This window comes from Bos taurus, chromosome 12 (assembly GCF_002263795.3).
Source record: "Bos taurus isolate L1 Dominette 01449 registration number 42190680 breed Hereford chromosome 12, ARS-UCD2.0, whole genome shotgun sequence".
Lineage (NCBI taxonomy): Eukaryota > Metazoa > Chordata > Mammalia > Artiodactyla > Bovidae > Bos > Bos taurus.
This window is the reverse complement of record NC_037339.1, coordinates 44,199,858-44,213,291: the sequence shown is the minus strand read 5'-3', so window position 1 is coordinate 44,213,291 and position 13,434 is coordinate 44,199,858. Positions and strand designations below refer to the sequence as shown.

Genomic DNA, 13,434 nt, shown 5'->3' with positions numbered 1-13,434 from the left:
ACATGTATTTCTTAAGGGACTTATAACAAAATTATCTTTTCCCACATATAATCTTGAAAGATGACCATCAGAAACCATTTTTGATATTGAATAAAGTTTGGGGGTTATTATAAAATACTTCTTTTGAAATTTATTACTCAAGTATTTTGGGAAAAAATTCTATCAACAAAGTAGACATATTTAGTGGGTGGTGAAGAATTAACTATGAAAACTGGCAAAGCCTCATTTTAGTTGTCTTTCCTGGTGGCTTAGTGGCAAAGAATCTGCCTGCAATGTAGGTGATAGGGGTTCGATCCCTGGGTGGGAAAGATCCCCTGTACAAGGAAATGGCAAACCACTCCAGTATTCTTGCCTGGAAAATCCCATGGACAGAAGAACCTGGCAGGCTAAAATCCTTGGGGTCACAAAAGAATTGGACATGACTTATGGACTAAACAACCACAACAAAGGAAACAAAAGTAGATATTTCGGAGAAAATTCAGTGAAAATTGTGTCTTTTCCTCTGGCTTACTTTTCTGATTTTGAGGACTAAAATCTTTCAGAGAGATTAAAAAGTAATAGTTCTTTATTCTTTATAACATTTAAATCAGAATTAAATATTAACCTTCAAGTATGTTTAAAGATAATCAATACAATAATAATATATTTGCCCTAGAAACAATGTGAGAAATTGCAAGAAAGACAATTTTACTTCAAAATGAGTTCAGTTTTCTGACAGTTTTTAACAGTAGTATAAGCTTTCTTCCAGCAGTAGATTTCCTATTACTGAACATAATTGCAAGGCAAGCATTGCACAACATTATGTACTGTGCACATTAAGTGACTTCAAAGATTGCTTCCATTTTGAGATGATGTGAAGTCACAGAAATTTTTATTTCTTAACCCTGCTAGGTAACGATATGAGTATTAGACTAGATAACATCAATATTATTTGGTATTCTCCAAATCTATGGTTCTATGAGAAATATTTCCTTGTTTTAGAAATTGTTATTTCATAGAGAAAAATTATGTATGTCCTAATTCAAATTCCTCCTTGGCCTCCTTTATTTCATATGCATTCTCATCCACCGGACTTAATGAAATCTCTCTCTCTTTTTTTTATCTTGTCATACAATGTATATACTTCTCTTTCAACATCATATTGTCCTCCTTATTGTAAAGTAAGTGTATTAGGAGGCAGAATCCTTTTCTTTATTATTTTTCTTGTCTCTCTATTCTTAGTATTAAAAACATACTAGGCAAAATAAATAAATAAATAAATGAAAACATATTAGGCATAGGAAAAAAAAAGTTTGTTAACTGAATATTAGTAAAGAAAATAGGGAAGATAAAGAACTATGAACTTGAATTCAGCTACCAGTAAAAGCCTAAAAGGAAGGGTAAACTCTGATGCAGAACAGCTACTGGCTAATGCTTATATAACACTTGCTATGTGTCAGGTATTTTTCTAAGAAAAGTATTAATCTCCAAGCTTAATCCTCACAGGACTTCCCAGGTGGTGCTAGTGGTAAAGAAGCCACCTGCCAATGCAGGAGATGCAAGAGACACCAGTTTGATCCATGGTTGGGGAAGATTCTCTGGAGAAGGAAATGGCAACCTACTCCAGTATTCTTTCCTGGAGAATCTCAGGGACAGAGGAGCCTAGTGGGCTACAGTCCATGGGATCCACAAGAGTCTGACATGACTGAAGCGATTTAGCACATTTAATGTTCACACTAGTGCTACTATTTTTATCCTCATTTATAGATAAGGAACTTCCCAGGTGGCTCAGTGGTAGAGAATCCACTGCCAAGCAGGAAACATGGGTTCAGTCCCTGGAAAATCCCCTGGAGAGGGATATCCCAAACTTGCTTGGGAAATCCCATGGACAGAGGAGCCTGGCAGGCTTCAGTCCATGGGGTTGCAAAAGCATCAGACACGACTTAGCAACTAAACAACAACAACAGCCAAGAAACTTAAATTCCTAATGTGCAGCCAGCAGATAGTCAGGTCAGAATCTAAATCCTATCCATTTTACTAAGTCAATACTAATCTATTGACTCTCCCTAATTACCAGGCTACATTATTGGATTCAGTTATACCAAGAACGAGTTGAAAACATGATTCAAGTAAGTACTCAGGAATCAGGGTGCATAACGTTGCATAGATCTAAGTAAGTAAGCAAGTCTAAACTAGATGGGCAGAAAGAACAAGAAGAAAAAAATAACAGAAGGATGGATAGCCCAGGTAATATAGCAAGATGAAAGACTGAATTCCTAATCTCATCCCTATCTTGACTAATGGTATGACTATGTATGAGTGCCTCTGAGCCCCAGGATTCTTATCTGTAAAGGAACAAGGTGTGACTATCTCCTAATGAATCCCTTCCCTTTGAACTCTGAGGTAGTGCTCAAGAGCTGAGGCAGCAACTTTGACACAACCATTAAAAATTCACAGAAGCCAAATAATCAAAAGCCCAGGAAAATTGGTTTTAACCTGCAAGGTTAGAGTCTTGACAGTAAAACCAGTGTAGCAACTTTAAGGTGTTACTTCTTAGCCCTTGATAACTTGGGAGAGAAGTCTCTCCCTGTTCTGCATTATTAGAAAGTTTAAATTTTAGAAGGAATGGGGAAAATGTATGTAAAGATAAGTTGGTCCAAATATCAGACCACTTTTTCCTATCCCTGACACTCATTTGGGTCATGGGAACGCTAGCTAATTCTTTTTTTTTTTTTTTAACTGGTTTTATTCATTTTTATTTGAAATTAATTTTATTGGAATATAGTTGCTTTACAATGTAGTGATAGTTTCTGCTGTTTAGCAAAGTGAATCAGTTACACATACACATATATCCTTTTTATTCTTTTTAATTTCCCTCCCATTTAGGTCACCACAGATTATTAAGTTGGGTCCCCTGTAATAAACAGTAGGTTCTTATTATTTATTTTTTACATAGTAGTGTATATATGTGAATCCCAGTCTCCCAATTCATCCCACACCTTCTTCCCCTCTTAGTAATTATAAATTAGTTCTCTACATCTGTGACTCTATTTCTCTATTTCTTATTTGCAGATAAGTTAATCTGTACCATTTTTCTAGATTCCACATATAAGTGATATTTTATGATATTTTTCTCTAACTTACTTCACTCTGTATGACAATGTATAGGGCCATCCACATCTCCGCAAATGTCACTATTCTGGTCCTTTTTATGGGCCAAATTAATATTAATATTACCCATTGCATATGTGTACCATGTCTTTTTGTCCATTTCTCTGTTGATGGATATTTAAGTTGCTTCCATGTCAATACTATTGTCAATAAGGCTGCAATGTAGAGTGTAGTGCACTCTTGACTTAAGGTTTTCTCTGGGTAAATGCCCAGGAGTGGGATTGCTGGATCACATGGTAGTTCTATTTTTAGTTTTTTAAAGGAAACTCCATACTGTTCTTCATAGTGGATGTACCAATCTACATTCCTGCCTACAGTTTAGGAGGATTCCCTTTCTTCCATATCTTCTCCAGCATTCATTGTGTGTAGTTTTTTTTTTTTTTTTATGATGGCCATTCTGACCAGTGTGAGGTGACAATTCATTATAATTTTAATCTGCATCTATTTAATAATGAGTGATATTGAGTATCTTTTCATGTGTTTTTTGGCTATTCATATGTCTTCTTTGGAGAAATGTCTAATTAGATCTTACCCCTAGAAAACTGATATTTCTTAAATATATTATTCTATAAAATAAACAGTTTGGTCAAAAGATTAGTAATACTTGCCATTTTTTTCTTAGGTTTATGTGAGAGCTTTTAGCATAGTCATTTTTAGAATTTCTCTTATATGTTATTTTCCTAGGGCTCCCATAACAAAGTACCAAAAACTGGGTAGTTTCAAACAATGAAAATGTATTCTCTTGCAATTCTAGAGGCTAAAATTCTGAAATCCAGATGCTGGCAAGGCCAGACACTCTCTGAAGTTTAGGAAAAATCTTTCCTTGCCTTTTCCAACTCCTGGTGGTTGCTGGCAATCCTTACCATTCCTTGGCTTTTGGCAGCTTGACTTTTACCTCTGCCCCTTTATCTATGTGTTAGTATGCCTTTGTTAATATGGTCCCCCTGTCAGAATACATTTCTTTCTGTTTCTCATTTTCTAATTTATGTTCTTACCTAATATTCCAGGTATTTTTGAAAAACAAGCCTTTAAAGACTTGAGGACAGTCATTTCCCATGCTTTGCACATTATCTAGCTGTCCCATGTGCGGTAAACATTTGATGAAAATTAATTTCATTCTCCTCACTACAATTATCCAGGAATAAATGTTAGGTGTTCAATAAAACTGTGTAGAATGAATGATTGAATGAACTTATAATAAAAGTAACATACAAAAAATAAACAGCTCAAAATGTACTGATGTCTCTCATTATTTGATCTTCTCAGGCAACAAAGAGTTAGCTAAGATGTAAGGAAACTAGTGTGAAAATATATTTTTCTTCTTTAGTGGAAAAAAAATAATGACACTTAAATTATTAGATTCTACAAGCTAAACTGCAAATAACACAGGAAATATTAGGAAAGATATCATTGGAAGGAGACCTGATGGGTTTTATATATATATATATATATATATATATATATATATATGAACTTCATGGGAAATAGATGGGGAAACAGGAGAAACAGTGTCAGACTTTATTTTTCTGGGCTCCAAAAGCACTGTAGATGGTGACTGCAGCCATGAAATTAAAAGACGCTTACTCCTTGGAAGGAAAGTTATGACCAACCTAGATAGCATATTCAAAAGCAGAGACATTACTTTGCAAACAAAGGTTCGTCTAGTCAAGGCCATGGTTTTTCCTGTGGTCATGTATGGATGTGAGGATTGGACTGTGAAGAAGGCTGAGCGCCAAAGAATTGATGCTTTTGAACTGTGGTGTTGGAGAAGACCCTTGAGAGTCCCTTGGACTGCAAGGAGATCCAACCAGTCCATTCTGAAGGAGATCGGCCCTAGGATTTCTTTGGAAGGAATGATGCTAAAGCTGAAACTCCAGTACTTTGGCCACCTCATGTGAAGAGTTGACTCATTTGAAAGGACTCTGATGCTGGGAGGCATTGGGGGCAAGAGGAGAAGGGGGCGACAGAGGATGAGATGGCTGGATGGCATCACTGACTCGATGGATGTCTCAGTGAACTCCAGGAGTTGGTGATGGACAGGGAGGCCTGGCATGCTGCGATTCCTGGGGTCGCAAAGAGTCGGACACGACTGAGCGACTGATTTGATCTGATCTGATATGAACTTCAGCATACCAATATATATATAACAAAAAATAAAAAAATAATGAAAACAATATAAAAACAATATAATCTATGTATCAGTGTGATGGATTCATTCATATCCAGTATTATCTTCCAATGTATAGTTTATTTATAGCAACACTTAAAAATATTTCTTATTTCCTAAAGATATAGTATAATTTATACAGATGCAAAATTACAAGAATGCAATCTAGATTAGATGTAAGAAAAAAAGGAGAAAATCTGCTGTAGTAATATTAAATAACGCTATTACCAGAGCTGTCTGAAAAAGAAATCAAACCATAAAAGGCTATTGCCTTACTCTCTGCTAGATTTCAACTTGACTCAAAGTTTTCTAGAAGCCAAATAAAAAGATGAATCTGATCAATTTCATAATTTACAACATCCATGATAAAAGCAAACCAATTTACACAGGAGAAGTGCAATTATTCCTGCTACTAAAATCTGAAAGAAATTTCTCCCAAGGGTTATTGTAAGAGTACACCATAAAATAAAATGAAATCCTTGAACAATATCTTTATGATAGGCACTGCTAAAAGTTTCACAGAGCTGATTTTTATGGCACTCCTCACTATATACTGATGGTCTAGCTATACAATTTCGTGTGTAGTTTAAAAAAGGCATAGATTTTTGAGTAACTGGAATAATAGATGAACAAAAATTCTTTCAAAGATTCTTCGGAAACTTCTTTATCTTATTGAAGCTCTTTAGAGAAATTCGGTGGTACTAAATCTCAGAGCACACACTTGGCTCATTTAGTAAACAAGTATCATGCATACGTGCATACTAAGTTGCTTCAGTCATTTCTGACTGTTTGAGACTATAGCCTGCCAGACCCTTCTGTCCATGGGATTCTCCAAGAGACAAAACTGAAGTGGGTCCTTTGCCCTCCTCCAGGGATCTTCTTGACCCAAGAATCAAACCCTTATCTCTTATGTCTCCTGCATTGGCAAGTGGGTTCTATTTTGTTGCTGTTGTTCACTTGCTCAGTTGTGTCTGACTCTTTGCAACCTCACAGACTGCAGTATGCCAGGCTTACCTATCCTTCACTATCAGCCAGAGTTTGCTCAAACTCATGTCCATTAAGTCAATCATGCCATCAGATCATCTCATCCTCTGCCACGCCCTTTTCTTTCTGTCCTCAGTCTTTCCCAGCTTCAGAGTCTTTTCCAATAAGTCAACTCTTCACATCAGATGGCCAAAGTATGCTTCTGCTTAAGCATCATTTCTTCCAATGAATATTCAGAGTTGATTTCCTTTAGGATTGACTGGTTTGATCCCCTTGCTGTCCAAGGGATTCTCAAGAGTCTTCTCCAGCACCACATTTCAGGAACATCAGTTCTTCAGCTCTCAGCCTTCTTTATGGTCCAATTCTCACATCTGAATGCAACCCACTCCTGTATTCTTGCCTGGAGAGTGCCACAGATTGAGAAGCCTGGTGGGCTACAGTCCATAGGGTTGCAAAGAGTCAGCCACAATCAAGCCACTAAAATTACTACTACTACTGGACAAAAACATAGCTTTCACGATAAAGATTTTTGAATTTTCACAGTATTGTATTAGGCACACAGGAAACACAGGGAGCAAAATTACTTCATGGAATAGGCTATTCTACTAGGTCAAATGTAAGAAAAAAATAGCTAAAGATCTGAAAGTAAAAGTTGATTTGCTTTTGTGAAAGCTGAAGGCCCTTCAAGCCTTGGAATTGATTCTAAGAATACATTCACAACATGGGTCAGGTCTTGAGCAAACAGGTTTGAATTTGCTCTGACAAACAGATTAATCAGCACTTGCTGCCTCTCTGCTATGTTTTAGCAGGAAACCAAGTCACCAAGGTTTTGGGGGAAGAGAAGTGCCACTACTTCAGGTTTTACATTAAAAAAATAATCCTTTAGAGATTTATGTCACCTTTGCAGCTTTAAAACTGAGAAGTCTTAGTTATCTTCCTTGGGGTTGTCTCAGGAGACATGGAGGAATGTGGAACAAAAGTAAAGGCCAACAGTCAAATCTCTGTCTTCTCTTACCATTTATTAGACACATAAGACACTGTGATGAAATGTGAGATTTTCAACAAGCAGTTTTTAAAAAGTGTTTGAAAAACACTGCGCTGAAGTTCATTATCTCCAAATTTATTTTTCTCTAAGATCATAAATATATGTATTCAATAAATCTGTACTGTTCACTGGCTGTGTTCCAGAATCTAGATATAAAAGGTTAATTCAAAGTCTTTGTCTCAAGGAGCTCAAAGTTTGTGATAAGATCCCTAAGTACATCAAAGATTATGCAGAACTTTGGTAACTGATATATCATGTACATACACTGTGCATGCATATAAGACAGGGCAGCCAGATCAAATGGGAGTGAACAGAGAGGTCTTGATATATATATAGAGAGATATGCATATCCATATATATATGGATATAGATATACATATCCATATTTAGTTTTTGAACTGAATCTTGAAAACTGAAAGCAATTAGGATAACAAAGGTGGCTAATAGCCATTTTAAGCAATGGAGTGAGAATAAGGCAAATCTAATGAGTAATTTTGTGGCAGAAGTGCCAAAAAGTTTGGAAACATAATGTTTAGAATCAGGAAGAGGTCAGGTTATAAAGAACCAATATGCTTAACCAAAAGATTTGAACCAAAACAAGACAAAACACAGCGAAACTTTAGAATAGTGTCAAGAGCACATTTATGTTTTAGAAATACCCTTCTCACAACAGTACAGTGGGACCACTAGAGAAGCTAAGGATAGAGTCAGGCAGAGTCATTAGAGGATATGGCAGCAATCTGCTAGAAAATAAATGGGAATCTAAATTGAGTCAGAGAAACTGTCAGGAGAGAGGTTTGAGAGCTATTAAGAAGGTGAAATATATGGGATTTTGTGACTTTTTATGCTCTGTTCTCTTTTTTCCCTTTTGAATAAACAGTGATGCATCTTATAGTGTTAGATCTGAGTAATTTTATTCCCACTTTCTGATTGATGTATATATAGTCAAGCTTTTAATAAATTGAAATGCTATTTTTTCATATTCACGAAATCTTACATAGTAGTCCACTTGAAACTTGAACATTTAATCACTTAGTACATTCTGCCTGCATAACAAAGCTCAGTGTTATAATCCTCCAGTTATTACAAGATCTGTGCTCTCTCAGATACATTTACACTCCAATTACAATTACAATGCTTTCATCTTAACAGCTTCTCGCTTCTGAAGGATTATGTCTCAAGGATTATGTTATAATGAAATCAAAGGTTATTGACTACTTTTCTCATTTCTTTCTGGGAGGCTTTGCTAGCTAAATAAAACTGAGGCTAACTTTATGCCAAACTATTTCTCTCCCTCTAGGAAAACATAATGGAAGTTATAAGAAATCAAGAGTTTCTACTGCTTCCAGCTGAGGAGCTCCATAAACTCCTGGCCAGTGATGACGTCAATGTTCCTGATGAAGAAACCATCTTCCATGCATTAATGATGTGGGTCAAATATGACATGCAGAGGAGATGCAATGACTTGAGTATGCTTCTGGCCTTCATAAGACTGCCGCTCCTTCCACCTCAGGTAATTAGACGCTGTTTTTGTAGCTAAGACCAACTGAAAAATTCTGTGCTAAAATTAAATATTACAGCCAATGTTTTACTATTATTTGATGGGTGATGGTTCTGATTCCCAAATCTGCCACTTACTTAATAATGCCTGTATGACTGTAGGAATGTCAATTTCTCTGAAGTTTAATTTCTTTATCAAATCAAATTATACTACCACACAAAAATTTTATGAGGCTCAAATTAGATAATATAGGTAAAGTACTTAATATCAATAGAACATTTTAAAGATTTTTAGAATATTGCAATTATTAATTCTCCACCTCCCTGTTTTCATGATCGATCTAACTACCTGTCTGTCTAGTATCTAGCTTACTAACGTAAGATACAATAGCATGATCATTTTCTGAAAAATATATCTCCCTAGAATATTCTTAAAAGCTCAAAGCATGAGATTTAAAACCTTTATAGAAGGATAAGATATATTACTGAATGGCAGAGAATTTTGAATAAACAGCATTTGGCAACTGGGACTATGAAATCTTTTATAATTGGAACTAAAGAAAATCCACACACCAAATGTATGATCCACCTCATTTTATTGATGAGTTATGCAGGACACAGGTGATATGATAAAATACCAAGTTCATTCAACTTATAAGAAAAAGCATAATTAATTTTCCCCGATTCAGAGTCTCGTGTCTGTAAAATAACTTCTAATGTTGAAAAATCATCCATGAATAGCATTGTTAACTCAGGGTGTCTGGCATTTCAGGGTATCCAAACATAAGTTTGAAGGTGGGCTCTGTCCTCTGAAATGATAGATAATATTGTGTGTTTGTGGGTGTATATTTTGTATGGTTTATTAGGAGGTTTATTAGGAGCCTGTCCATTTGAATCCAAATCACCATTGACATTTTCAACAATTCACATAATACTAAAAATGTAAGATAGGGAATTAGAAAATCAGGAAACAATAGACAAGCATAACCTGTTGTAAAAAGTGAAGAGAGAGGGAAGTAGGATCACAGATTAAGAATGGAAAGTTAAGACAAAAACAACAACAACATTGTGCCAAAACTGGGAAATAAATGAACATTTATGAAGAAAGTAACAATTGTATTTCATTTGGCTACTCAAATAAAGTAAAAGAAAAGAGAAAATTTATGGAAATCCCACCTAAATGAATTATGCAAATTTATCCTATCTGCTTTATTGACTATGCCAAAGCCTTTGACTTTATGGATCACAATAAACTGTGGAAAATTCTGAAAGAGATAGGAATACCAGACCACCTGACCTACCCCTTGAGAAACCTGTATGCAGGTCAGGAAGCAACAGTTAGAACTGGACATGGAACAAAGACTGGTTCCAAACAGGAAGAGGAGTACAGCAAGGGTGTATATTGTCACCCGGCTTATTTAACTTATATGAGAATACATCATGAGAAATGCTGGGCTGGAAGAAGCACAAGCTGGAATCAAGATTGCCGGGAGAAATATCAATAACCTCAGATAGGCAGATGATGCCATCCTTATGGCAGAAAGTAAAGAAGAACTAAAGAGCCTCTTGATGAAGTGAAAGAGGAAAGTGAAAAAGTTGGCTTAAAGCTCAACATTCAGAGAACAAAGATCATAGCATCTGTCCCATCACTTCAAGGCAAATAGATGGAGAAACAGTGGAAACAGTGAGAGACTTTATTTTTGGGGGCTTCAAAATCACTGCAGATGGTGATTGCAGCCATGAAATTAAGACACTCCTCAGAAGGAAAGTTATAACCAACCTAGACAGTATATTAAAAAGCAGAGACATTATATTAAAAAGCAGAGATATTACTTTGCCAACAAAGGTCCATTTAGTCAAAACTTTGATTTTTCCTGTAGTCATGTATGGATGTGAGATTTGGACTGTAAAGAAAGCTGAGTGCCGAAGAATTAATGGTTTTGAACTGTGGTGTTGGAGAAGACTCTTGAGAGTCCCTTGGACTGCAAGGAGATCCAACCATTCCATCCTAAAGAAAATCAGTCCTGGGTGTTCATTGGAAGGACTGATGTTGAAGCTGAAACTCCAATATTTCAGCAACCTGACAAAAATAGCCAACTCATTTGAAAAGACCCTGATGCTAGGGAAGATTGAAGGTGGGAGGAGAAGGGGATGACAGAGGATGAGATGGTTGGATGGAATCACTGATTCAATGGACATGAGTTTGAGTAAACTCCAGAAGTTGGTGATGGATAGGGAGGCCTGGTGTGCTGTCATCCACAGGGTTGCAAAGAGTCGGACACGATTGACTGAATTAACTGAACTGAACAGGCATTTTAGTAACTGGACAAAGAATGGATTGCAAAGCCATGCACTGGATTTTTCTAGATCCCAGATAAGTTCTGATACCAGATAATCTCAGAGCATCGACATCTTCTTTCTGAATAGAAATGGCCAATGATCACCAGTAGCCAAAGCAAGTAGATAGCCATTAACTTATGATAGATGATGTGGTAATTCATCACTTTGATCCTGCCCACCCATTTCAGCTTTTTTGTTGAAATGTAGGGAGCTTGGAATCAAATTGGTGCTCAAAAATCATTATATATAATAGGACACATACCAGAGGAGGCCAAAAACATGACCAGAATCCCATCTTTTCACAATATGCCTTTTGTCCACTCTTTTGTCATTAAGAGTGGGAGTTCCTCCTACATTTACATCTCTATATATTTTTTTATCTTCTTCACTGTTACATCAGAACAAAGATGTACATTCTATTGGCTTATTTGTTCCTAAGCCTATGCATTACATAGTTTTTAAATTCTGATTGGTACAACTGCTTTACTTTGATTAGTGAAGCAATACTTAATAACATCAGAAAATAAATCATTATTGTGTTTTCCTAAAACTAACTAGTAAACACTTTTACCTTTTATCACAGTGCCTGATAGACATAAACGCATCATTTATCTACTTTCCATTCCTCATCTCTCAAACTGGGAGCATTATAAACATAAGTTTATGTATATTTTCAAGCAATAGATGTGCAGGAGGAAAGAGTAAAACACATTTTCTTTTCATAAAAAGAGTGTCTTTAGATATAATATTAATTAATTAATTACATGCCTTTATAAGCACTTTCCACACAATATTTCTAATCTTAAAAAGCACAATTGCAAGATAATGTGCAGAGAGATAAACAGGTTCAAAAAAGTTAAGTGATTTTTCAAAGTCATAGAACTAGTGAAAAATCCAGTTTCCCTGCAAATCTAGGCTGGCTAGATATGAACATATACAGAGACATTTCTACTGTGAGTATACGTTCTTTCCTTATTTACTGTCTAACCTGGAAGATCATTAAAATGTTCTGAATATAGAAATTCTTAAGATTCTTATAAAAAAGGCTGGGAAAGGAAGAGTGAGGGAATTGGAACTAACATACATTTCTTTCTTTCTTTCTTTAGTCACCGAACTTATCTCATTTAATGTCTATAATATCCCTATGTAGTAAATATTATTATATCTTTTAACAAATGAATACATAATATTGTATTATACATATTATATATTATATGTATAATATTGTATTATATATACAATATAATATATTATTATATGTAATAATGTATATTGTAATAATATGTAATTACATATTATTTTACATACATATTATATGTATTTTATATACATATATAATATGTACATATATTATATACATTATATACATATATATACATTATACACATATATATACATTATATACATATGCAATATATGTATTGTATATGTATATACATTATATACATATACAATATAATATATTATTATATGTAATAATGTATATTGTAAAAATATGTAATCACATATTATTTTACATACACATTACATGTATTTTACATACATATTATATGTATTTACATACATATAATATCACATATTATGTTGTAATATGTAATAATATGTAAATATATGTAATAATAATGCAATAATATAATATATATATATATATATTTTATACATAATATATATTATACACATATTTGAAAGTGAAAGTGTCAGTCAATCAGTCATGTCCAACTCTTTGTGACCCCATTGATTGTAGCCTGCCAGGGTCCTCTGTCCATGGAATTTTCCAGGCAAGAATACTAGATAGACTGGGTACCATTCCCTTCTGCAGAGGATCTTCCTGACCAGGAATTAAACTAGGGTCTCCTGCATTGCAGGCAGATTCTTCACCAGATTCATATATATGTACATAAAATTACATAATATATAATATTTTAAAATACTAAAAATATTTAAAGGAAGAAGAAGCTACATTTTCCTAGGGTGGTAGGGGTTTATTTTAAAAAGAAATAGTCCTTGGGTTGATTTTTCAGGGAGATTTGAGAGGAGAATTTGACTTATCTTTTTATAATTCCTGTAGATTTAAATGATACATTTCAGGTTAGTGACAGACCAATATTCGGAAGGCCAGATATGAGCTGCTTATAATATTATTAAGCAAAACATAATAAACTACTGACCAAGACAAGAATGCAAAGGCAAAGGAGATTTAGCAATGTTTAAAATTAAAAAAAAATAAGGGGGGGGGAGGAATATGTGC

General features: G+C 34.8%; 1 protein-coding gene across 1 annotated transcript in view; it reads left to right on the top strand.

The window, feature by feature from the left end:
- KLHL1 (kelch like family member 1) overlaps nucleotides 1-13,434 on the top strand; it is a 526,330-nt gene that overhangs the window by 312,030 nt on the left and 200,866 nt on the right. The window contains exon 5 of the mRNA NM_001193055.2: nucleotides 8,647-8,859. Coding sequence (NP_001179984.2) covers nucleotides 8,647-8,859 — 213 coding nt within the window. The remainder of the gene's footprint in view (nucleotides 1-8,646; nucleotides 8,860-13,434) is intronic.